The following is a 27531-nucleotide window of genomic DNA, read 5'->3' as shown; positions in this document are numbered from 1 at the left end:
ATTTAACTCACAAGTTGTGACTACATAGTAGGAAAATTCTAGTCCTGAAAAACATACCACAAAGGAATAAAAAACAAATACAATAATGAGCACAATGCTTCAATGAATCCATCCAACTTACACTGATAAAACCATTGCCTTCTGGTATTCACAGAATATTAACAAGATATGCTAACTCAAGTTCTCACTCTTTTTTTTTTTTTTTTTTTGAGAACAGGGTCTCACTCACTTGCCCAGACTGGAGTGCAGTGGCACAATCTTGGCTCACTACAACGTCTGCCTCCCAGGATTCCAGGGATTCTCATGCCTTAGCCTCCCAAGTAGCTGGGATTACAGGCATGCGCCACAACGTCTGGCTAATTTTTCTGTATTTTAGTAGAGACAGGGTTTCACCATGTTGGCCAGGCTGGTCTCGAACTCCCTACCTCAGCTGATTCACTCGCCTCGGTCTCCCAAAAAGGTAGAATTACAGGCGTGGGGCCACTGCGTCCAGCCTCACTCAAATTTATGATGTTAACCATGAGATGACCAAAAAAAAAAAAAAAAAAAAAAAGGTTTCACTAAAAACTGCAGAAAAAGTAGGGAGTGGAACTTTCAAAAGTTGGGCAAAGAAAGATGTCCTTCTATGTTGGCAGCTGAACAACTTTAGTGTTAATGTCACCTTCTTTAAAAAGGTAGTATTATTTCATAATAGAGCATGACTACTTCTTAGGTAAATCAAATATGTTTAGTTGTCTGAAATTACCAAATTGAAAATCATCATAGTGGGCCGGGCACAGTGGCTCACGCCTCTAATCCCAGCACTTTGGGAGGCTGAGGCAGGCGGATTGCCTGAGCCTGGAGTTTGAGCCTGGCCAGCACAGTGAAACCCCGTCTCTACTTTAAAAAAAAAAAAGCCAGGCGTGGAGGCATGTTCCTGTCATCCCAGCTACTCTGGAGGTTGAGGCAGGAGAATTGATTGAACCTGGGAGGCAGAGGTTGCAGTGAGCTGAGATTGTGCCACTGGACTCCAGCCTGGATGACAGAGCAAGACTCCATCTCCAAAAAAAAAAAAAAAAAAAAAAAAAAAAAAAAAGTTATCAAAGTGATACTGAAGCAAGAGTTAGGACTAAAAAACACTGAAAAACCTACTCAGACGAGAAAAGAAGGCAGTAGGAAAATAAAATAAAAGCATTTTAGATACAACTAAAATTATTCTGGCCAGGCATAGTGGCTCATATCTATAATCCTAGCAGTTTGGGAGGCCAAGGCAGGTGGAAAACTTGAGGTCAGGAGTTCGAGACTAGTCTGGCCAATATGGTGAAAACCCAACTCTACTAAAAATACAAAAATTAGGCCGGGTGCGGTGGCTCAAGCCTGTAATCCCAGCACTTTGGGAGGCCGAGGTGGGCAGATCATGAGGTCAGGAGATCGAGACCATCCTGGCTAACCCAGTGAAACCCCGTCTCTACTAAAAAAACACAAAAAACTAGCCAGGTGTGGTGGCGGGCGCCTGTAGGTCCAGCTACTCAGGAGGCTGAGGCAGGAGAATGGCGTGAACCCAGGAGGCAGAGCTTGCAGTGAGCCGAGATTGTCCCACTGCACTCCAACCTGGGTGACATAGCAAGACTCCGTCTCAAAAAAAAAAAAAAAAAAATACAAAAATTAGCTGGGCGTGGTGGCACACACCTGTTGTCCCAACTACTCAGGAGGCTGAGACAGGAGAATGGCATGAACCCGGGAGGCGGAGCCTACAGTGAGCCGAGACTGTGGCACTGTACTCCAACCTGGGTGACAGAGCAAGACGCCGTCTCAAAAAAACTAATCATAATGGCCTGGTGCAGTGGCTCATGCCTGTAATCCCAGCACTTCGGGAGGCCAAGGTGGGTGGGATCACCTGAGGTCAGGAGTTCGAAACCAGCCCCGTCTATACTAAAAATACAAAAATTAGCCAGGCATGGTGGCACACCCCTGTATTCCCAGCTACTACAGGAAACTGGGGCAAGATAATTGCTAGAACCCAGGAGGTGGAGGTTGCAGTGAGCTGAGATCACACCACTGCACTCCTGCCTAGGTGACAGAGCCAGACTCCATCTCAAAAAATACAAACAATAAAAATTTTTTAAAATTTATTCTTTTTCCTTTCTTAAAAAATTTCCCCAAATTTGCTAAGAGATAAAATTATTCTTATTTTTGTTTTTTCAGATAGAGTCTTGCTCTGTTGCCCAGGCTGAACCAAATGGCATAAAAATCGTATTTGAGACAAATCAATCTTTTATTTGAAGTAAAATATTTGGCTGTATTATCTAGGAATGTCTAGGAGAATCAAAGAATACTTACATGACCACTTTATAAATCAAGAAATATGTAACAGGTTTTCATTAAGCACACCCAATGTTATCTTTGGTACTGAAAAATAAATTTGCTTTATAAAACTTTTGAAACCAGAGAACAGAATTAGGCTGAGCATGTTGGCTCATGCCTGTAATTCCAGCACTTTGGGAGGCCAAGGCAGGCAGATCACTTAAGGTCAGGAGTGCGAGACTAGCCTGAGTAACATAGTAAAACCCTGCCTCTACCAAAAATACAAAAATTAGCGAGGCATGGTGGCAAGTGTCTGTAATCCCAGCTACTTGGGGGGCTGAGGCTGGAGAATCGCTTGAATCCGGGAGGTGGAGGCTGCAGTGAGCTGAAATCGCACCACTGCACTCTAGCCTGGGCGACAGAGCTAGACTCCATTTCAAAACAAACCAACCAACCCAACTGCATTGCACAAGTAGTAAATTCTATGCTTTGTAGAAAAACAATTTGGTAACCAAATTTGATAATCTAATTTGAGGAATAAAGTTGCCTAATAAAGTAAGTCTAAATCCTTACCTCAGAATTTGAACCACCATCGTAGGCACTGGTAGCCAATCGAGCCAAGTTACAGAGATGCTGAAACAGGTTTAAGCCAGTCATGCTAATTGTTTCAGGTTTTAGCTGGGGCATCTTTGGGAGGGTAGGGGAAAACACAAAGCTAATTTAGTGTGATAATTCACAGATTTTCTTAAATTTAAATAAACGTTACTGAAAACATTGTGGAAGGAAACAGATCAGCTTGAATTTTTAGTGATAATTTAAAAAAATAAAAATATATAATAATTTGGCTGGACACGGCGGCTCAGTACTTTGGGAAGCCAAGGCAGGCAGACAGCTTGAGCTCAGAAGTTTGAGACCAGCCTGGGGAACACGGCGAAACCTCATCTCTATGAAAAATACAAAAATCAGCCAGGCATGGTGGTATGTGGCTGCAGTCCCAACTACTCAGGAGGCTGTAGTGGGAGAATTGCTTGAGCCCGGGAGGTCAAGGCTACAGTGAGACGTGATCGCACTACTGCACTCCAGTCTTAGAGACAGAGCAAGCCTATCTCAAAAAAAAAAATGAAACGAAAAATGAAAATACATATGTATGTGATTTAATGAACATTTTATTCAGGTAATAACTGAAACCTGTCTGATACAGGTTTCAATTCTGAAGATGTGCATAGACCCAAATCAGAGGACATAAATAAAAACATCTACCATGCATTGTGTATCTATATCATACAAACTTACGGGAGGTACAGCTACAAGTACAGTTTTTGTTAAAGTCAGCAGTTGAAATTTAAGATGGCAAAAGTTATATTTGTAGCTCTGTCTTGGGTCTGTTAAGTGATTTAGTTTATACACACTAAAACTCATTCATATATATACTCAGTTCTAACACAGAGATAATGTCACACTTTGCGGACAGCCTTCATAATCTCAAAAATAAGCATAAAAAAGTCTTTGCATTATTTTCACTGAGTTTCAAAATTCAATTGGGAATAGCTCATTCAGAATAATGTCACCTGAAGTAACTGTGGCATGTGGTAAAGAAGAACAAAAATTGGAACATCTTTACGATAATGACAGCACTTCCTAATATGCCTTTCCAGAATCTACACATACTGGAGAATGGCTTATCTTTGCCCAAAAGACTGACCGCAATGCAGTCAGTCATTTAAATAAGAAAGAGTCACAGAAAACAGCTCTCACACTTGTGGGTGTGGACACCACCCCCGAAAATTGGACTACAATATTACTGATGATTTTAAAAAACAAACACTAAGAAAAACCCTCCACATTTCTAATTAGTGCTGCCTTCAAAAGTTATTCTGATTGTTAGTTTAATTATTGTAGCTAATAGAATATTTTTATAAATATAAACAATTAATTTAGATGTACACAGTATAAAACCAAAATCTGAGCACAATCTGACCAAAAATTATACTAGGACTACTAAAAATCATTACATTTGGCTACTTAAAAAAACTGTCAAAAAAAAGCATTACAGAATTCGTATTTCAAGAGATGAAAAAGGGAACATGGAAAAATAGTAACAAACTGTGAGAAATGTAATTACCTTCTCCAGGAAAAGATGTTTGTAGGTTTCCATACCCATAGCATGTTGATCTTTACTTCGAACTTGATTTAAAAACCAATGGAGTGCATCATCATAACATTCAGAATCCTCTACCAAACAATGCCATAAGATGTCAACTTGCTCTAAACTTAACCCTAGATAAAAATTATAAATTTTATACTTTATTAACTACACATAAAAAAATTATACTTCTTTTAGGCATGTGTACATATAGTAAGTCCTCACTTAACATGGATAGGTTCTTGGAAATTGCAATTTTAATTGAAATGATGCATAATGAAACGAATTTTACCATATGTTAATTGATATGAAGAAGAGTTATGTTCCTACAGCATATTTATGATTTAAAAAAAAAAAAAATCACAGCAGCCAGGTGTAGTGGCTTACGTCTGTAATCCTAGCATTTCGGGAGGCCAAGGGAGGTGGATTGCCCGAGCTCGGGAGATCGAGACCAGCCTCGCCAACACAGTGAAACGCCGCCTCTACAAAAATACAAAAAATTAGCTGGGCATGGTGGCATACATCTGTAATCCCCATTACTTAGGAGGCTGAGACAGGAGAATTGCCTGAACCTGGGAGGTGGAGATTGTGGTGAGCTGAGATCGCGCCACTGCACTCCAGCCTGGGCAACAGAGCAAGACTCCACCTCAAAAAATAACAAAAAAAAAAAAAAAAAAAAAAAAAAATCGCTAAACTTCCTTATTTAAAAGTCAACATTCTGAATATTAAACACTGGAATAAGTGTGAGCTATACATACATTTAAGAAAGATTAATACAAACCACTCAGATAGTTAGTTACCCAATTTTTGGCAAATCAGTGGTGGTGGTAAATAAAATCAAGGACTAAATGGTTACAAATTAAACACTATAAGGAACACTTCCTACCACCAGGCAGTTCAAACACAAACAGTAACAAATTTAGTGGGCTCGCTTTTGCACCACATCATTTATGACTATGCATTTGTATGAATATCATAGAGCTTACAAATTTCTATGTTACAATTTGTATTCATTCATTTGCTCGTTTTCCAACTCGCTTATTCCAGAGCTCAGGGCTGTCGCTGGCCAAATCGTATCCCAGCATCTTAGGGACTAGCATCTCAAGGACAAAGCACTAACTAACCTTGACCAGGATGCCATTCCATTGCAGACTGCACTCATACACATGCCCACACTCATTCAGATTGAGATCATTTAGATGTGCCAATGAATCTACAGTGCATGTCTTTGGGACGTGGGAGGAAACCAGGGTACCCAGAGAAAATCCACGCCGACATGGGGAGAATGTGCAAATTCTGCACAGGCAGTGGCCCTGGCCGGGAATCAGTTTTTTTCCTCAATAATGTTAAAACATTCTTTGACAACCTCCTGTAGTTTATTTATATAGAAGTGTATAAAATATTATCTCATCCAGGCGCAGTGGCTTACACACGTAATCCCAGTACTTTGGGAAGCCGAGGTGGGAGAATCACTTGTGGCCATGAGTTTGAGACCAGCCTGGGCAATATAGGAAGACCCTGTCTTTACAAAAAATTAAAAAACAAAAATTTGTAGGCCGGGCGTGGGGGCTCACGCCTGTAATCCCAGCCCTTTGGGAAGAGGAGGTGGGTGGATCACCTGAGGTCAGCAGTTCAGGACCAGTCTAGCCAACATGGTGAAATCCCGTCTCTACTAAAAATACAAAAATTAGCCAGGTGTAGTAGTGGGTGCCTGTAATCCCAGCTACTTGGGAAGACGAGGCACGAGAATTGCTGGAACCCGGGAGGCGGAGGTTGCAGTGAGCCGAGGCCTCGCCACTGTACTCCAGACTGGGCAAAAAGAGCAAGACTCCACGTCAAAAATAAACAAAAAAGTAGCTGGGCAGGGTGACACGCACCTTTAGTCCTAGCTACTCGGGAGGCTGAGGTGGGAAGACTCCTCGAGCCCAGGAGTTAAAGGCTGCAGTGAACTATGACCATGCCACTGCACTTCAGCCTGGATGACACAGCGAGACTGTCTAAAAAAAACAAACAAAAAACAGCTGGGTGCGGTGGCTCACGCCTGTAATCCTAGCACCTTGGGAGGCTGAGGTGGGCAGATCACACGGTCAGGAGATCAAGACCACCTGGCCAACATGGTGAAACTTCGTCTTTATTAAAAATACAAAAATTAGCTAGGTGTGGTGGCACACACCCCTGTAGTCCCAGCTGCTCGGGAGGCTGAGGCAAGAGAACTGCTTGAACCCAGGAGGCGGAAGTTGCAATGAGCTGAGATTGTGCCACTGCTCTCCAGCTTGGTGACAGAGTGAGACTCCATCTCAAAAAAAATAAATAAATAAATCTCAATAACTATTTCTTATGTCATCCCATTTGTAAAATTTAAAATCATATTTATACAACATTTTGGTCCTAAATGAACGTACCAGAAACACCAATATAGCCAGAAACACAAAGGAGGTATCGTAGAGCCTTTTACAACTATTTAATACGAATTTTCACATAATTTATGTTTTTAAAATGTACTTTAAGATAACCCATATGTAAATCACCTAAAAATACACAACTTATGAAGTATTCTCAAAGAATTCATTTAGGAAGAAAATTCATCTCCCTAAAATAGGAGCATATCTGTATACTAGTAATAATGACTGGGGGAGGTAATCCTAAAAATTCAGGAGTCAGTGGTAAGGTTTGAGTATTATAAATAGAGCATATACCATGTTCAAAGGTCACTCTCTATATAGGAGATAATATTATTTTTGTAAAATATGAAAAAAGGAGGCCGGGTGCAGTGGCTCATGCCTGTAATCCCAGCACTTTGGGAGGCTAAGTTGGGCGGATCACCTGAGGTCAGGAGTTCGAGACCAGACTGACCAACATGGAGAAACCCCGTCTCTACTAAAAATACAAAAAATTAGCCAGGCATGGTGGCACATGCCTGTAATACCAGTTACTCAGGAGGCTGAGGCAGGAGAACCACTTCAACACAGGAGGTGGAGGTTGTGGTGAGTCAAGATCGCTCCAGCCTGGGCGACAAGAGCGAGACTTCATCTCAAAACAAAACAAAAGAAAAAAGGACCCTTATGATGAACAAAGCAAAAGGAAAGTGCGTAAAACAGACAACAGCAACCTATCAGAGGACATAATCAGCTAGGGAGTCAGACTAATGAGAAAAAATTTGTATTATACTTTGACCCAAGTATTAAAGGATTCCCGAATGTGGTAGAAGACAGATGAATTATTCAGAACAAAAGGGAAGGCATTATAGGCAATCACAAGTATGAATATGAAAAAAATTAGACAGTCCAAAAGGTTAGAACAAAAGCATTCCAGGGATTTCTGAAGTACATTTTAAGAGGTTCCAAACCCTGGGGTGGTGCCCTAGAACCAGAAGGGACATGATGGTATGGTACCATTAAAAGAAATTTCTTTTTCTTGGGAAAAGTAGGTGAAATGACAAAATAAAGAAAAATTCCCCAGACATATTCACCCTAGGAGCAGTATCAGTCTAAAGAGTTTTATCAGAAAAAAAGTTATCCTGTTTCTCACTGAAACAGTTAATGTGTACATTATTTGTTTTGAGAACTTGTGCCCATAGGAGCAAATATAAATAAACCCCAAACAACTCTAGTATATATCAGAACTTAAACACGTTAAGTAATTAAGGAGAACAAGATAAAGAGTATCCAGGTTCATTACAGTCAACTAAATAATAAAACAGAAGTATATCCATAATTGGCTGAATCACCAGTCCACATTCAACATGCAACTTATACACTTTCATTATTGTTTTTTTTTTAAGACTATAGTTATTGTCATATTGAAAATCAGTATTAAAATATTGGATGTAATTACGTGTAACTTTGGAGTAACTTCGTTATGGATAACAGGAACTGTGCCAGTAAGAGAAGTACAACCAGCCATGCACAGTGGTCTGAGGCCTGTAACCCTAGCACTTTGGGAAGTTAAGGCAGCCGGAGTATCGCTTGAGCCCAGGAGTTTCAGACCAGGCTGGGCAACATAATGAGACTCTGTACAAACAATTTAAAAATTAGCCAGGTATGGTGATATGCACTTGTGGTCCCAGCTACTCTGGAGATTGATATGGGAAGATCACTTTGAGGGCAGGTGAAGTGGGCAGGAGAAGAGCCATGATGTGGGAGAAGTGAAGTTTTAGATTTGATACTATCTGGACAGTAGCTAGTGTCTGTTGGAAATTCACAGAGAATCTATACTGTGTATAATAAATATGAAACTTAAATGTTCATAGTATCTATGTTGACTATATGTGTTTTAGTTTGACTTCTCCCTATAGATTGGTTTTGCCGTATTTTAGTTTACTTATTTCTTGAATTTTATCAGTCATAATGGGTCAATAAATGACCTAGTAACACAAAAGAGAAATTTCCTACCAAAATCAGGTAGCTTATTTTTGAAATCCGTTATCACAGTGTTGGTGGCATTCGTTATAAATAGTTTGAACAAAAAAAAGAAATAAGAGACTTAAATAATAAGATAAATACAGTATATCTCAAGCATAGGTACAGCCTTGAAAAAAGTCATGACAACTGCTAGCAAGACACCCATCAGGCTGACAATATAGTAATCACAGTTAAAGAGACAATATCCTTCTAAAAAAATAAGGCTTGATACTGACACACAGAAAAAGAAGGATGTAGAGTAAAAGATGACAGTCAGTATATGAAGGAAAAAGGAGCTTTGGCTAACAGAAATCAAGCTCGTTTGCAACCACATGGATTTGGATATGGTGAACAGACCAAGCTCTACTTTAAAAAAATTAACTGTTGGGGGAGGGGGGAGGGATAGCATTAGGAGATATACATAATGTAAATGACGAGTTAATGGGTGCAGCACACCAACATGGCACACGTACACATATGTAACAAACCTGCACGTTGTGCACATGTACCCTACAACTTGAATAAAAAAAAAAATTAACTGTTAACGAAACTCAGTTTAAAGTGAAACTAAATAAAACTGGGGCCTCCAAGTGTCTCTATCACCCATCAAGCCAAGTAATTTTCAAAAGAATAGCCCCAATAATAATGCATAATTAATACCTATCTCCAACCAAAGGGAAAGCAAGATTCTATAAGCAAAAATAATAAAAGATGCAGTCAGCCCGGTGCAGTGACTCATGCTGGTAATCCCAGCACTTTGCGAGGCCAAGGCAGGAGGACTGTTTGGGCCCATGAGTTTGAGACCAGCCTGGGCAACACAGTGAAACCCTATCTCTATGCAAATTAAAAAAAAATTAGCTGGCTATGGTGGTGCATAGTCCCAGTTACTCAGGAGGCTAAGGTGGGATGACTGCTTGAGCCGGGGAGGTCAACAGCTGCAATGAGCTGTAATCGCACCACTGTACTCCAGCCTGGGAGACAGTATGAGATCCTGTCTCAAAAAAGAAAAAAGAAAAGGTCTTATAGAACTAAAAAATTTTTAAAATTTATTTAAAATGCAAACAATCTCAATTATTTGAATAAATTATCTGAATGTTGGTATAATTTATAAATGTATTAAGAATAATCTGCAGCAGCCATAAAAACAAATGAAATCGTGTCCTTTGCAGCAACATAAATGGAACTGGAGGCCATTATTCTAAGTGAACTAACTCAGCAACAGAAAACCAAGTACCGTACATTCTTGCTTGTAAGCAGGAGCTAAACAATGGGTACACATGGACATATAAATGAAACTACTAGACACCAGGGTCTCCAAACGGGGATATGGCAGGAGCAGGACAAGGGTTGAAAAATAATCTATCGGGTACAGTGTTCACTATTTGAGTAATGGGTACACAAGAAGCCCAATCCCCACCAGTATGCAATATACCCCTGTAACAAACATACATGTACCCACTTACTCTAAAATTAAATTAAAAAAAAATCACTGCAGAAATCCAAAGAGCGAGTAAATTCACTAGTCAAAACAGATTTGAAAAAAGTACTGATTTAAAAACTTACTGAAATGATCAGGTGATCCCAGAGTTGAAAATACACAAGTCAAGAATTGAAGTCGAACTTGAACTTCAGCACTATGGCTGTACCTATAATTTAAAAGTCATTAAAATAATTAAACACCCTATTTCTTAATTACTTCTAAAACTTTAGTGGTCCTATGCATAACTTATACCAAAAATTGTTTTAATAATCTGTAATTAATTATTTTAACTATGTATCTTTGGTTACACAAAAAAGTTCATAAAGACAAAACAAAACACAAATTTAAACTAATAAATTATACAAATCTTGAAACTATAACAGTTTATTTTCAAATTATGTAAGAAAGCACACAAAAATTCAACTAGTGAAGCAGAGGAAGTATGTCATTTTAAAAGTATGCAATACACACATAAATTAGAATAGGCAACAAGTAAATAACACCATCTCTATCTAAAAAGTACATGCTTCATATCATGGTCCCTATAGTGATAATATATTCTGTACCCAAGAAACACTAATAAAATAATATTTCCATAAATCTAGTTCATGAAAAATAGAGCTGACACAAACTTGGCATTTTTGAATGTTATTTCAAATCTAAATAATTATAATTCACATGCATAAAATTTGATGCTTAATAAAAAAGTTGCTTTTGAAACTTTTAAAGAAGCGACTTTTAGTGAGGTAGGGTAGGAGATGAGTCTGACTAGATAAATGAGAGACTGTGGTCAGCCCTAATGTCAGAAAGTAGAGATGGAGGCTGGGCGCGGTGGCTCAAGCCTGTAATCCCAGCACTTTGGGAGGCCGAGACGGGCGGATCACGAGGTCAGGAGATCGAGACCATCCTGGCTGACACAGTGAAACCCCGTCTCTACTAAAAAATACAAAAAAAACTAGCCGGGCGAGGTGGCGGGCGCCTGTAGTCCCAGCTACTCGGGAGGCTGAGGCAGGAGAATGGCGTGAACCCGGGAGGCGGAGCTTGCAGTGAGCCAAGATCACGCCACTGCACTCCAGCCTGGGCGGCAGAGCGAGACTCTGTCCCAAAAAAAAAAAAAAAAAAAAAAAAAGAAAGTAGAGATGGAAAAGGAAGTCAAGGAAGAGTGTTGGAGAGTTGGGGGTGAGGGGACCATGTTTGGGGTGGAGGTAATCATCAGGTTTGCTTTTTTAAAACTGTGTGTGTGTGTGTGTATGTGTTGGCGGAGTCGGGGGCAGAGTCTCACTCTGTTGACTAAGCTGGAGTGCAGGGGCAGAATCGCCACTCACTGCAACCTCTGCCTTCCAGGTTCAAGTGATTCTCGTGCCTAAGCTTCCGGAGTAGCTGGGATTACAGGCGTGCGCCACCACTCCCAGCTAATTTTTGTTATTTTTATTATAGTAGAGACGGGGTTTCACCATGTTGGCCAGGCTGTCTCAAACTCCTGACCTCAAGTGATCTGCCTGCCTTGGCCTCCCAAAGTGCTGGGATTACAACAGGTGTCAGCATGCCTGGCCCAGTTTTGCATTTTAAAAGGATTCCTCTCCTTTAGCAACCCCAGTGAACTGCATATTTAACTGTGTCTATAATCACATTCTAGTCCAAGTACTTGAGCACTCAATGAAACTTAAGTCAATAACAAGCTATTATCTCTGTTTTACAGATCAAAAGGCAGATTGTGGATCGACTGCGCAAACTGCTTTGCCAACATGCAACAGTGGCTGGTCTATGCTCTGATCTATAACCTAGCATGGAGAGGGTCAAAGGGCTTTTTTTTTTTTTTGGAAATGGAGTCTCACACTTGCCCAGGTTGGAGTGCAATGGCGTGATCTTGGCTCGCTGCAACCTCCGCCTCCTGGGTTCAAGCAATTCTCCTGCCTCAGCCTTCAGAGGAGCTGGAATTACAGGTGCCTGGCTAATTTTTTTGTATCTTTAGTAGAAATATGGTGTCACCATGTTGGCCAGGCTGGTCTCGAACTCCTGACCTCAGGTGACCTGCCCACCTTGGCCTCCCAAAGTGCTGGGATTACAGGCATGAGCCACTGTGCACAGCCTGGGCATCTTAATTCGATGTTCTGTAATCCCCAAGTAAGAACAAAATTTTAACAGCATCCCAAAATTAGCTTCCCAAAATTGCACTAAATTCATTATCGAAGTTTTAAAGCTTAAGTTTTCTGAAGATTGAGTTCACTGGACATGCCTTTGCTGCTCTTTAGGGTCTCTTATTAACGCTGGCAAAGATAAGATTAACTTTTTCATTAATGCTGCACTGACCTTTGTGAAGGTGAAAATACATATGATGAGATGTAGGGGAGAGGAAATCTGATAAGCACCTCTCAGACTACAAGGCAACCCAGATAACATTCAAGAACAGCTAGCTCTTAAAGGCTTCAAGGCTTTTTAAGTTAAAGAACAAGAGATTTTGTAGCAGAGGCCTTGAGTACAAATTCAAAAATGAGTTGTATGACCCATCAGTTCTGCAGTTTTATGTTACTATATTCCTCTTGCCTTGTCTAGGGGACATCAATCAAACGTAAAGGGAGAATAAAGCCTCACCCTTTACTAAGTGCCTTTACATGTGAAATAATTCTCCCCCTATACTTGCATCTCGGAATAAGGGACTCATAACCCTGAAGGCATGGGTCTAGTCCCTTTGTACTCCCATAGTATAGCCCCTGACGCTGCACTTCAAAGACCCTGCTCCCTCAGGTTCCTATGGGCTGTTGAAACCACCAGTGAGAAAAATTTCTTGGGATATCAGACAAAGATGGTACCAATATTGACAAATTCTGACGGGCTTGTCCACGGCTTCTGACATCACAAGAAATAAAGGACAAAAATAGTCTCCCCAAAGATATGAAACTTTAGTAACAGATTACTGCCTTAAAAGAAAATCTCTTTGTAGCCTCTGCAGACAAGATTTTCTCTAGAGGCCCCTGGATTCAAGAAACACATTAATGTGTCCTTTTACGAATATACTACTGGCGCGGTGGCTCATGCCTGTAATCCTAGCACTTTGGGAGGCAGAGGCAGATGGATCGCCTGAGGTCAAGAGTTCGAGACCAGCATGGCCAACATGGTGAAACCTTTTCTACTAAAAACACAAAAATTAGCCAGGTGCAGTGACAGGCACCTGTAATCCCAGCTACTCGGGAGGCTGAGGGAGGAGAATCACTTGAAAGGAGGTGGAGGTTGCAGTGAGCTGAGATCGATCACACCATTGCGCTCCAGTCTGGACAAAAGAGCAAAAACTCCATCAAAAAATAAAATAAAATAAAAATAAAATAAAAATATAAAAGCAAAAAACAAAAATTACAAAATAAAAAAATAAAAATATTATCTTTCATGCTACAAGAATCTTTTTTCCCCCCTGAAAAGTGAAACATTTCAGAACTTTCCGATTTTAATCTGCACTGAAAAAAAAATACTGAAATAAGTATGCTTGAACAAAAAGTAGCAAATGTACAACTGTTTTACACCCCGAAGGAATAGGGAAATTATACCAAATTAGTCCAGACAACATCTCTCTGTTCTAAGAGTTTTAGTCTCCTAGGACGGCAGCCAACAAGGCAGATTGAAAGGTTGGAAAGATTATTCTAGTATACTCTAAAAAAAAAAACATAAAACACATATCCAAGGAGCCCTACTCATTTTTCAATGCAGAAGCAATGTTTTGCTCACCTCTGATTCCACTAACAAAATGAGTAACTCCACTGTTTTCAAAGCAGTGAACAACTAAGTCTCAGACGTATGTTCCTTTTTGATACTTAATGTTGGATTTTCTCTTTATGAGGATGATTCATTTTATGACTTCCATTCCCCTTTCACTATGCCTCTCAAGTCCTGCTCTTGGTGGGAGCTCTTTTATAACCTAGTGTTTATTTCTTTGCTGACAAGTAATTAACTCCCCATGTCCTAATAAAAACGTGGGTTATGTGTGGTTTTTATTTCTGCTCTTTGTTGATCCTGTGATTTCTGTTTGTTTTGTTTTTGAGACGGAGTTTCGCTCTTGTTGCCCAGGCTGGAGTACAGTGGTGCAATCTTGGCTCACTGCAACCTCCACCTCCTGGGTTCAAGTGGTTCTCCTGCCTCAGCCTTCTGAGTAGCTGGGATTACAGGTATGCGCCACCACACCTGGCTAATTTTTTTTGTATTTTTAGTAGAGACGAGGTTTTTCCATGTTGGTCAGGCTGGTCCTGAACTCCCAACCTCAGGTGATCCGCCCGCCTCGGCCTCCCAAGGTGTTGGGATTACAGCCATGAGCCACCATGCCTGGCAATCCTATGATTTTTATAGAGCATAAACAGAATGTTCGGATTCAAGAGGCCAACATTATCCTCAAACTCTGCTTCAATAGGAATAAAGAAGGATACTGACTTGGAAGAACAGTTAGAACTTTAATTTTAAAAGAATACATTCTGTTTAAAGCTAACTTTGCAAGCAAAGCTATGGGATACAGTAAATAGAAATACTCCAGAAATAATTTGATAAGCTTGTAGAATAAGCTATCTTTAAAAAAAAAAAAAAAATTCAACAATAAAACTGGAAAGGTTGAGTTTAGATCATAGGCAGCCCAGAATATTAAGCTGAAGAGACTGGTATTTTATTTATGCCATGAAGAATCTCTGGATGGGGTTAAGAGACAGAATTCTTGTATCTTTCTTATGCTACATTCTTTGTTTTAACCAGGTAACTACAATTTGTAGATAATCTATGTGCCAAGTGCAATTCACTATATCATTTCATTAAATTCTTACAAACACTTATAAGGTAAATAATTGGAATTAGAGGGGTAAATAATTGAAATAAGGTTAAAATAATAGATTAATAACCTGGATCTATGTCTGTATGATTCTCAAGCCCATGGGCTTCCCACCAGTACCATACTGCTTTCCTAATTTGACAGAAGGACTGAACCACCATATGGGAAGACTGAGGCAAGGAGACTACCTAGAGGTAGTTATAAGGACAAAAGTAGTGCTTGGGGAAATGTCAATTTGTGAAAAGACATGCGGTATATTTTAACAAAAAGGTAGAGAATAATGGCAGCATAATGTCACATTTACAAATACAAATTCTATAACAGAAACAGACTGTGGCGGTAAAAAAGCTCGCTCTATTTTTATGTGTGACGTTGGAGAAGTTGTCATATCATAGCTTCAGTAAACTCATTTGTAAAGTAAGACTGTCTCAAACGGGTTGTTGCATATCTTAAAGTAGTTGGTATCTGACACATTGGTATATATCAATAAGCACTGGCTTTTTGGTTATCATCATCATCATCATTACTCATGTTTGGAAATAAGCGTACAAAAATGCCTCAAGTCTCAAGTTTTAGGCAAGTGGGAAGATAGCTGCACCCTAAAGGACACAGTAAAAATAACATCCAGAGAACTGATTTGTGCAGGGAAATAAATTTATTTTTAGAAGTATGTATGCCTTAAATATCTATGACTTTTCCCAACACTTCCACAGTCTGCTTAGTTTCCACCTTTGTGGAAGTTTTCTATGTGATTTTTTTCAATCACAGCGTGATTCCTCCTGTTCTCCACTAACACGCCAGTAGTGGCACTGAACTGGTTTCCTCAACATGGACATCAGTCCACAACAATCAGTTCACCCGCAGAAATCTTCTGAATCTCCTATGCCATCTCCCCTCAAATACAGCTATACCACCACCAATCCATTTCTACCAATTCTTGTCCTAAATCACTTGAATATATCCAGAGAATATTTTGATACATAAGAAAACATTAATGATATACCACCAGTTTTAAAACCTTCCACGTCCTAAACTTTCTACTAGTATGCAATTATAATAAAATGTTTTAACTTAACTATATGTTAAATATAGTATTTTTTAAGTAAATATTTACAAATTTTAGAATCAATGCTCTAATATGTTAAGACAAGCATATCTATGGTTTCTGAAAAATATATTTACTTTTGATTCCTAAAAACAGTATGTCTGAACAAATCTCAATAGTGAAGGTTAACCAACCCCCAAAAGTGAGTCAGTTACATTTACCTAAGAATTTAAGAGTAACACCTAAGAATCTTTCAGCTTAAAAAGTTCTAGCAGCCTTTTCATAATTTTATACAAATGAAGTTTTCTGTTACAATTATTTACTAAATGGAAAAAAGTTAAAACACTGGGAAATTATTTTTCAAAGGAAAGACAATCCACACAAACGTCTTTAACTCAGTTGAGAGGTACTTACAGTGCATGTTTTTGTCTTCCTTCTCTCACAGTTTGAATGTAGTATACCAAATTATCAAAGAAAAGCTTCATCATGTTCAGTTCTTTTTCTGCCCACCTGGCCCAAATAAAAGAAAAAATAATTTTAAAGTGGTCAGGGTAAGAGAATAAATCTATGCTATGACAGTAAATATGCAAATCTTAAAAAATCTTCAAATGTAAAATTTTACAGTTACCAAAAATATACATGTTTTATATTTGAATGGTGAAAAGATATAAAGCAATGTTCCTTCATTTTTATGAATTTAAAGTACCTTTATAAGTTTTTAATCTCAAAATAATGCCTGTGAAAGCGCTATTATCAATGACTAATTTGAGTTAATATTAAAAGTAATATGATACCATTTCATATAAGGATATACTATGTGCTTTGGTCATTGCTTAGCAGAATATCTGGCATATGGAAGGCATACAATAAACTTACTGCATATATCTTTTGTCATTAATTTGCTTATTTTTGAACGAATTAAAAAAAAAAAAAAAATCAAAGAAATACCCAGCACTGAGTTCCAAAATAATGTAGAAATACTACAATGAAAACACAAATAGTGGCATATACATTCAGAGATCCCAGGGTCCATAACTTCCATAACTAACATAATGTATTTCATATAACACCTATTAGCAATTTATCTGTTAAAATGTACAGATGTAGAAGTACTAAAATTCTGTAAGTTCCAATATAATTTACATCATGTTTCTGTTATAGCTATATTTTAAACAGAAGTTACTTTCACCTTGCTAATCACTAAAGGTCAAGTGGTAGAAAGAAGAAAGACTCTGGGTTTGAAACCAGCTCCAATATACTTGCTATAACACGGCTTCAGGCAAGTAAGCTGACCTCTGGAAGTCTGTTTGCTTGAAGGTTTATTAAAAGAGTCAAGGATAAGTTTCCAATTTTAAACTATGGGCCATTAGAGTGAGTTTAAGAGAGAATATGTACTAAATATTGAGTACTGCTACACATACTAGATTCACAATAAATGATAGTTTTTGTTGTTACTGATGTCAAATAACCACAGGAGCTTAGAGTTCTTTTAAGTGATGTACTTTATGAAATTTAGGATACCAATCTCTTGTGGTAATGGAAACCCTGTGAATTTTCCTTAATTAAGTTTATTTACATTTAATTTAAGGAACAAGCTAAAAGGGTTTCAACTCAGTAATACTTAGGTTCAAGTACTTGATTAAGGAACTGAATATTCAGAGACTGCCCCTTCTATACAAGAAAGTTGCTCCTTAATATGAAGCACCTCCACTGATTAAAATGACACCTGCTCACCTGTGTTAGCACCAAATAAATACCTTTACTGCATTAGAATTTTGAAATTCAGCCACTTAAAAACTACAGAAAGAGGCAATGAAAAAGGGCTCACACTATTCTTGTTCTTCAGTGATGTTAAATGCTTTCCCCTACCCTTCCTTTTGGAAACTTAAGGACCGTCCTTGCAAAAATAGAACTTTCACTGGATTCTTACTGTAGTATTAACCAAAGAAAGAGACTAATATACTTCTAAATAATAAAGGTTCAGATTAAACATATTCCCTTTAAAAGAACAATAAGAAGCAAGGTATATGACTCAGAAGAACTAACTTCACCCAATCTGGAATTACACTGCAGACTTCCAAGAACTATAAAAGCGATACACCATTGTGAAAGCAAACAAGTGTTCTTACCACCTAAGCTTAGAATTGAGAATTTGACCTCACAAATGAATCCTTCAACAAGTCGAATATTCCCTAAAATTCAAATGTCTCTTCAATCTCTCCAAAAGCTTATTTAGAATAAAGTACACAACACATCTTCCTAGTGTATTGTTCGTGGTAGACAACTTTCTCCAGACTTATTACCAAAACATGGGGTCAATTTCACATAAAAGTTCTGCCTTTGGAAGAATTATTTTAATATTCATTAATCATAAGTTCTCCATAAATGTAAAGCAGTACAAGTTGAATATCCCTTATCCAAAATGCCAGGGACCAGAAGTGTTTCAGATTTTTTCAGATTCTGGAATATTTGCAGAATGCATAGCAGTTGAACACAGCTAATCCAAAAATCCAAATTCCAAAATGCTCCAATGAACATTTTCTTTGAGCATCATACTGGTGCTCTAAAAATGTTGGATTATGGAGCATTTCAGATTTTAGATTTTTCAGATTAGGCATACTCAACCTGTAATAGGGTAGTGTCAAGATTGCCCCAAACACGACTGTAGGTCTACAGCCAATTCCTAGAAACGGGAAAAATTAAAGGCACGCTAGAGTTTACTTTAGTGTGGCTCTTCTTCAAAAGTACTCTGCTGTAGCTGCATACACTAAACATCTCTCTAAAATTAGAGTATTAATTGCTAAAGTATTGTTCTCAAACTACAAAGAAAATAAAACACAGATTTTCCTACTCATCAAGATATAATCTCCACAGGGCTAAGTGGCAGAGAAATCTAAGAAAACAAATCACATGAAACTCAAATTTTCCTGGTACAGAGTAAAAGCTTGTAGGCTGTCCAGGCGTGGTGGCTCACACTTGTAATCCCAGCATTTTGGGAGGCCAAGGCGGGTGGATCATGAGGTCAGGAGATCAAGACCATCCTGGCTAACACAGTGAAACCCTGCCTCTACTAAAAATACAAAAAATTAGCTGGGCACGGTGGCAGGCGCCTGTAGTCCCAGCTACTCAGGAGGCTGAGGCAGGAGAATGGCGCGAACCCAAGAGGCAGAGCTTGCAGTGAGCCGAGACAGCGCCACTGCAGTCAGGCCTGAGTGAAAGAGTGTGACTTCGTCTCAAAAAAAGAAAAAAAAAAAAAAAAAAAAAGCTTGTAGGTTAGTCAAAACCTTTAGATAACTATAATTTGAAAAACATCTTTAAAATAAATACTTGATTTTATTTACTTACATTGTTATCCAGTGTGTATCGTAACTGCTCCCAAACTGCTGAAAAGTACCAAATAGTTTTGGAAGAAGACGAAGTGAAATTACTACTGATCTGAAACAGAAGAAACATTCACAGAATAAAGTAATTTTAGTAATTATTTTTATAGAAATTCGGCTATTTAAAATTTTAAATGTTAAAAGTTTTAATGAATTTTATATCGAGATATATTATTTACACAAACATTAAATTTTTTTCTCAAAAGTATAAATTCATTTTACACTTTATATATATTAGGGCAAGAAGTCCAAGTTTAAAAATTCCAATCCAAGACCTTTAAGGTAAAACATACTATAAATATCTGGGTATAAAAGCAAGTGAAGAGCATTTAAAGATCTTTCTTAAACTATTTCTTCACAAGTCATCACTACCACTTTCTCCTAAATTCTCAACATGATTTGCATTCAAATTGAGAATCACGGCCTTATGAACCATGTCACTAATGGAAGCATGCCACATACCTCAAAAGTATAAGGAGCAGAAAGGGGAAAGGAAGTTACTTTAAAACTTCAAGTAGGGCCGGGCGCGGTGGCTCAAGCCTGTAATCCCAGCACTTTGGGAGGCCGAGGCGGGTGGATCACGAGGTCAGGAGATCGAGATCATCCTGGCTAACATGGTGAAACCCCGTCTCTACTAAAAATACAAAAAACTAGCCGGGCATGGTGGCGGCGCCTGTAGTCCCAGCTATGCGGGAGGCTGAGGCAGGAGAATGGCGTGAACCCGGGAGGCGGAGCTTGCAGTGAGCTGAGATCCGGCCACTGTACTCCAGCCTGGGCGACACAGCGAGACTCCGTCTCAAAAAAAAAAAAAAAAAAAAAAAAAAAAAAAAAAAAAAAAAAAAAAACTTCAAGTAGATTTGAGTCTGCCTGTCCTCTGAAAGGAACAGGTATAGGCCAGATACTGACACAGAAATTCTGGAAGTAGGAAAGGAGGTTGGCTGCATGAGCCTTAAGAGAGGCAAAACAAATTCTAATGAAGAACTAAACTTATTTTAATCTTAGGAGCCAATATTGCTTCATGAAAAAATTTTTCATGAATTTAGGCAGTAAATAAAATTTCTTCAATAAACATGTTTTCATTTATAAAATGCAATGTGGAAGCAAGTATATGATGTTTGACGTTAGAGAAACAGGATGCCAGGCATTAAGTGGTTATTGAGCTCAGTGAATACTGGTGTGGTTCATGTAAGAGAAAAACCAGAAATAGGAATGTAGAAATAAGACTCATCTTCCTTCTACTCCTACCCTAAAAGAATGCTGTTCTCCAGAATTATTGAGGAATAATTACATTGTACATGACTAAAAAATTTTAAAGAGTTTTTCCTAAGATTATCTAAAAAACTCCAACTTTTCTCCCATTTAAAAGAATTAAATTCCAAAGAACAAAGACACACATTTTAAGTGCTATAATGACCAAGGACAGATTCAAAGTCATCCTAAAGCACTAAACATTATTAAAACTGAGAAATTTGTTTTTAAATGATAGAAAGTACAGCTTTTAGACTAAATATTAATGAAACACAGAATGGGAAAGATAATTTATTGGCTTGGTGATAATAATTTATGTTTCAATGAAAAAGGAAACTTTACAAAATCAAATATACAACTCATTCCAATGATGATTAAATTGTAGAATTTCTCGTATAATGACTATGAGATGTTATACTACCAACTTCTTTGCCCAAGTAGTTCTGACTACTGATATGCTTACAAAACTAACAAAAGCATAAAAGGGAAGTGTTATAGTCAAACTTATATTTCACAGATTCTTTCAAGAGTGAAAATTGCAAATACCAAAACACATAATTTTAGGCAACAATGTGGTTAGGATAAAAAGGTTCAATGGCCAACCACAAAGGCTCAATGGCCAATGCATAATGGTTCATGCCTGTAATCCCAACACTTTGGGAAGTCGAGGTGAACAGATTGAGCCCAGGAGTTTGAGACCAGCCAGGACAACACAGTGAGACCCAGTCTCTGCAAAAAATACAAAAGATTAGCCAGCCATGATGGCACGTGCCTGTAGTCCCACCTCCTCAGGAGGCTGAGGTGGGAGACTTGCCTGAGCCTGGGAGGCGGAGACTGCAGTGAGCTGAGATCACACTACTGCACTTGGGCCTGGGCAACAGAGTGAGACTGTCTCACAGAGAAGAAAAAGGTTCAATGATCCAGAGTAGTAATACACTAATTTTAGACTCAAGAATAATCCTATCATACTGAATTGCACTAGCTGTTTGGTTTATTTCAAGAGTTTGGTTGTAACCAAAAGCTTATGACTATGCAACAGTGTGGTAGTCCCATAAGAATTCCTAACGCAGTTTTTTGTTATCTTAGAACAGAGATATTCACTGTTGGTCTTCACAGCTGAAGTTACATATGGATGATTGTCTAATCTAGGATTCCGTATTTTAAAGAAGTATATTCTACAAAATAGTCATTTAAAACTACAGTATATATCAAAAGTTGACATGAAATGCCATATATAATATAGTCTCTAGGGAAGGAAAACAAATTATGTGTGTGTGTCTGCACTTTTTTTTTTTTTTTTTGAGACAGGGTCTCACTGTGTTGCCCAAGTTGGAGTGCAGTGGTGCAATCTTGGCTCGCTGCAGCCTTGACTTCCCACCTCAGCCTCCCAAGTAGCTGTAACTACAGGTATGTGCCACCATGCCCAGCTAATTTTAAAGTTTTTCTGTAGAGATGGGGTCTTCCTATGTTGCCAAGGCTCGTCTCAAACTACTGGGCTCAATAGATCCCCCGTCTCAGCCTCTCAAAGTGTTGGAATTACAGTCATGAGACACTGTACCTGGTCCCTTTTGGATCTTTTAAATTTTCCTACCTATAAAAGAAATATGTACTCATTTTAGGAAGACTGAGTAACAAAAAGGCACGAAGAAAAAAAAATTCAAACTGGGTGCGGTGGCTCGCGCCTGTAATCCCAACACTTTGACAGGTCAAGGCGAGCAGATCACTTGAGGTCGGGAGTTCGAGACCAGTCTGGCCAACATGGCAAAACTCCATCTCTACTAAAAATATAAAAGTTAGCTGGGCAAGGTGGTGTACACCTATATTCCCAGTTACTTCAGAGGCTGAGTAAGGAGAATCACTTGAACCTGGGAAGCAGAGGTTGCAGTGAGCCAAGATCATGTCACTGCACTCCAGCCTGAGCAACTGAGCGAGATTCCATCTCCAAAAAACAAAACAAAAAAGCAAACCTCAATCCTCCCAAAAATAACTATTGTAGAGATTACATTCTGACTTATTTCTTACAATCTTTTCTTTTTAACAGTTAGGCCTCTAATTATTTGCCTCAATCATTATATAATCTTTGAAAACAGAACCCTTCATGGCTGCATGATATCTAATCTTTCATACAGCTTTCTCTTCTTGTTGAAGTATAATAAACTTACATACAAAAAGAGGGCACAGTTCAAAATTCTGAGGTAAACACATCTATGCAACCAGCAACCAAATCAAGAAACATATCAATATCAGCATTCCAAGAGCCTCTACTGTGTCCCCTTCCAACCACTAGTCACCCCTCAGGGTAGCTATTATCCAGTCTACTAAATACAAGAACTCACCTGTTTTTACATGATATAAATAAAATAATAGAGATATATATTGCTTTTGTGTCTGGCTTCTTTCTTGCAACACTGTTTGTGATATTCATCCAAGTTGTTCCATGTAGTTGTTTTACTGTTCATTCAATGTTATTGCTATATAGTATTTCTATGAGTAGTCCACAATTATCCTTTCTACTTTTTTTTTTTGCATTTGAATAGCTATGCAAAGAATATGTAGTTATTTGAGACAGGATCTCACTCTGTTGCTCAGGGCTGGAGTGCAGTGACATGATCATGACTCATTGCAGCCTGAACCTCCCCAGGCACAAGCAATCCTCCTACCTCAGCCTCCCAAGTAGCTGGGACTACAGGCACGCACCACCACACCTGGATACTTTTATTTGTATTTTTTGTAGAGGTGAGGTTTTACCACACTGCCCATGCTGGTCTCAGTCCTGGGCTCATGCAATCTACCTATCTTGGCCTCCCAAAGTGCTGAGATTATAGCCATGAGCTACCACACCTGGCCCAGTTATTTTCAATAGGGCTGCTGTTAGCATTCTTGACTCTGCCTTTGGGTGATCACCAGGGTGTATTTTGTGAGGCATATACGTAGAAGAGGAATTACTGGGTCACAGGGTAGGCAGACGCACATATGGGGAGTACAAATTATTGAACCACTTATTAAAATTTGTGTTTTCACAAAGACTTTTAAAAGAAAATTAACATTTTACAATTAACTGTTATAAAGCCTATGAAAATGATGACATATCATCCAGCCATTAAAGGAATTCTTTTCAAAGAATATATACCGGCCAGGCACAGTGTGTAATCCCAGCACTTTGGGAAGCCAAGGCAGGAGGATCACCTGAGGTGAGGAGTTGAAGACCAGCCGGGACAACATGGTGAAACCCCCTCTCTACAAAAATACAAAAATTAGCCAGCCATGATGGCAGGAGCCTGAGGTGGGAGAACTGCTTGAATGCGTGAGGCAGAGGTTTCAGTGAGCCAAGATCACACCATTGCATTCCAGCCTGGACAATGGCGCAAGACTCCATGCCAAAAAAAAACAAAGAATGTATACCAAAGGAGGCAACTGATCCATTTACAGAGTTCTATTAGTGGTTTCTTATATGTGCATGAACAAGGAATTTTTCTACTGTAACTGTTCAATGTATTGCCCTTTAAAGAACCAAAAAAAAAAAAAGAAAAGAAAATATAGCATGTACTTTTAAAATTCAATTGGGGAAAAAATATTTTCAAGCACTCAGATATTCGATAAAATTAAACAATCATAGCAGGCCTACACAGATGTGAGCGGAAAACAATATATTAATAACTGAACTGACAACATACACATCAGAATCATATTTTCACTATAGTAGAGAATAGAACACTATCAGAGCAGTATAGGTCAAGGAAACATGAAACTATATCCACGGAAGAACACTGAAAATCAAGAAATGTGTAAGCAACTGAGTCCCAATGAGAAGTACATAACTATGAGGCAGAATTCAAACGAGAGAAAAAACACTAACCTGTTTAAAAAAAAAAAAAAAACACACTTTGAGGTATGACAAAGAACTGTACATATCTAATATATACAACTTGATGAGTTACTAACCTAGTATTTTATGTACTACAAATGCTGAGACATTAAAAGACACACCTAAATGGAAGAACAATGCTGTTATCAAAGTGTTTATATTGTAGCTTAAGTAAAATTTCACTTAACTTATTTAGCATCCTTTATGAGACAGTTCAAGAACATTTAACTGCAATTTGAAAACACAGTAATCACCAAGGTGTTTCCAGAATCAAAAAGACAGTATCTTTTTTTTTGTTTGTTTCTGTTGGGTGGATCTAACAAAGAATGGTGAAAGGTGCTGAAAAGAGCAACACTGAGTGCTTAAAATATGAACCATGTGAGGAAGAAGCCTCTAAATTTAATATGAGAACTACAATTACTAAGAAACAGATTAATACAGGTATATGAAACAGTATAAAAACATCACACCTAGTCAACAAGAATGTCCCCCACACCCAAATACTTTGACTACTGCATTAAAAATTTTTAAATTCCTCTTTACCTGTTGTTTCCCAAGTTTTCAAGGCAACCTTCAATGAATCTCATTCGAATCTGTCTATCTGTAAACCAACATACTAACGAACAAAGAAGTTTCTCTGCTTCATTTATTAATCCTTCAGAAAGATTAACCTATAAAAAATGTACATAAAATTATTATTTATCCTAATTGCATCTTGCTGAAATTTCTTAGTCGTCTGGCTCTTAATTTAAATAACTTACTGCATCTTCATCCTGGACTATATCCCACAACAAAGTGTTTCCTTTCTTGCAAACATTATCCAAATTAATGTCTGTAACAGCATTACTGTTGAATTGATGTTTATGAACTACAGGTCCTGAAAACGGGGGAAAAAAAAAACAGCATACTATAGAGAAACGCAGCTGACTGATTATAGCATTCGTGTGGTTAGCAAATCCAAACAAAAGTATAGGATATTTTTCTCAGATCATAAAATAAAAACACATTAGCACAATTTTTTTTTGTTGCTTTGTTTTGTTTTTGTTTCTTTTTAAAGAGACTGAGTCTCACTTTGTTAGCCAGGCTGGTCTCAAACTTGTGGCCTCTAATAATCTCCTTCCTCAGCCTCCCAAAGTGTTGGGATTACAGGTGTAAGTCACTGCACCCAGCATGGCACAATACTTATGAAAAGAATAGTGCCATTTAGATTTGATAAGGCTAAAGTGAAATCGTTTCCTTGCTATAGTCTCTTTGCTATTTATAATTAATATTTTCACGTCAAGAGAACTGTACATAAATACTTGAAACTAAGTGTGAATAAGACAACATATTTGAAATAATTATTTTCCCAACAGACATTCCTCTAAATGACCTATATAATCTTTTATAATTCCTATATTTTAAAAAAAAAACACTATTTTTATTGAAGATAATTTACCCAAAACATTCAAATTAAAAGACTATTATAGAAATACTACATTTTGTTTAGACATTCACCAGTTACAGTCCTGTAACTATCCAAACTAGAAATATTTGGATAGTTTCTAGTTTTACACTATTATTAAAAAACTACCATAAACATCCATGTAACAAATTTTGTGTAATTTCCTTTCCTTTCTCTTGGGTAAATACCGAGGATTGACATCGCTGAGTCATAAGGTATTATGTATGTTTAACAGAAAACTGCTGAAAAGATTTCCAAAGTGGTTGTGCCATTTTACATTCCCATCAGCAGTGTATGACAGCAATAGTTAGTCCCTTTCTTCCATATCCTCCCTAATACCGTAGCACTGTCACTCTTTAATTTCAGCCATTCTAACAGGTATGTGGTGTAATCTCATTAAGGTTTTTAATTTCCATTTCTCTAATGACTAATGATGTTGTGAATCTTTTTGTGTGCTTAGTAGCTATGTGTATACCTTTTTGGTGAAATAAATAATTTGCCACTCTTTAACTGGGCTGTCTTACTATTGAGTTATGAAATTATTTTATATTCCAAATACAATAAATTTCTTACATATATAATTTTCAAATATTTCTTCTAGTCTGTGGCTTTTTTTTTTTTTTTTTTTGGATGGGTGGGGGGATTGTTTTGGTATTTACCTTTTAAAATTTTATTAAAATACATATATAATCAAGATGGAGAACATTTCTATCTCCTCAGAAAGTTCCCTTGTGATCCTTTACAATCAATCCCCACCCTCAAGCCCTAGGCAATGATTGAGGAGCTTTCTGTCCTTACAAATTACTTTTGACCGTTCTAGAACTGCACATAAGTAATACATAGTATGTACTTTCTTCTATTTCTAGCTTCTTTTGCTCAGAATGATGTTTCTCAATATTCATCCATGATTTTGGACGTGTCTATGTAGTTCTTTCCTTTCTATTCATCAGCAAAATTCCACTATGTGAATATACCAGTTAATTCCAGTTGGAAGGGCTTCTGAATAAAGGCACACACATGAATAAATCTTTTGGCAGACATGTTTTCATTTCTCTTGGGTAAAAACTGAGGGCAGGCCGGGCGCGGTGGCTCAAGCCTGTAATCCCAGCACTTTGGGAGGCCGAGATGGGCGGATCACGAGGTCAGGAGATCGAGACCATCCCGGCTAACACGGTGAAACCCCGTCTCTACTAAAAATACAAAAAACTAGCCGGGCGAAGTGGCGGGCGCCTGTAGTCCCAGCTACTCGGGAGGCTGAGGCAGGAGAATGGCATAAACCCGGGAGGCGGAGCTTGCAGTGAGCTGAGATCTGGCCACTGTACTCCAGCCTGGGCGGCAAAGCGAGACTCCGTCTCAAAAAAAAAAAAAAAAAAAAAAAAAAACTGAGGGCAAAAACACTTCTGGGTCATATGGTAGGTAAGTATTTAACTTTGTGATAAAGCAAT

At 38.2% G+C, this 27531-nt stretch overlaps 2 protein-coding genes across 11 annotated transcripts in view; one reads left to right on the top strand and one right to left on the bottom strand.

The window, feature by feature from the left end:
• The window catches only part of COMMD1 (copper metabolism domain containing 1), a 960866-nt gene that overhangs the window by 118326 nt on the left and 815009 nt on the right, over positions 1-27531 (top strand). The window contains exon 1 of one of the 5 annotated variants that reach the window (XM_050753527.1): positions 26723-26726. The exons of the other annotated variants lie outside the window; for them this stretch is intronic. The gene's annotated coding sequence lies outside the window, so the exon portion shown is untranslated. Of the gene's footprint in view, positions 1-26722; positions 26727-27531 lie in introns of those variants that run through there. 5 annotated transcript variants of the gene reach the window in all.
• Positions 1-27531, bottom strand: part of USP34 (ubiquitin specific peptidase 34) — a 287921-nt gene that overhangs the window by 129968 nt on the left and 130422 nt on the right. For all 6 annotated transcript variants that reach the window (XM_050753419.1, XM_050753418.1, XM_050753421.1 and 3 more), the window contains 7 exons: positions 25404-25519; positions 25186-25313; positions 19495-19584; positions 16564-16659; positions 10390-10472; positions 4406-4560; positions 2857-2970 (listed from right to left, as the gene is read on the bottom strand). In XM_050753419.1, coding sequence (XP_050609376.1) covers positions 2857-2970; positions 4406-4560; positions 10390-10472; positions 16564-16659; positions 19495-19584; positions 25186-25313; positions 25404-25519 — 782 coding nt within the window. The remainder of the gene's footprint in view (positions 1-2856; positions 2971-4405; positions 4561-10389; positions 10473-16563; positions 16660-19494; positions 19585-25185; positions 25314-25403; positions 25520-27531) is intronic.

The sequence above is a fragment of the Macaca thibetana genome, chromosome 13 (assembly GCF_024542745.1).
Source record: "Macaca thibetana thibetana isolate TM-01 chromosome 13, ASM2454274v1, whole genome shotgun sequence".
NCBI lineage: Eukaryota > Metazoa > Chordata > Mammalia > Primates > Cercopithecidae > Macaca > Macaca thibetana.
This window is presented reverse-complemented; position numbering and strand designations above follow the sequence as displayed.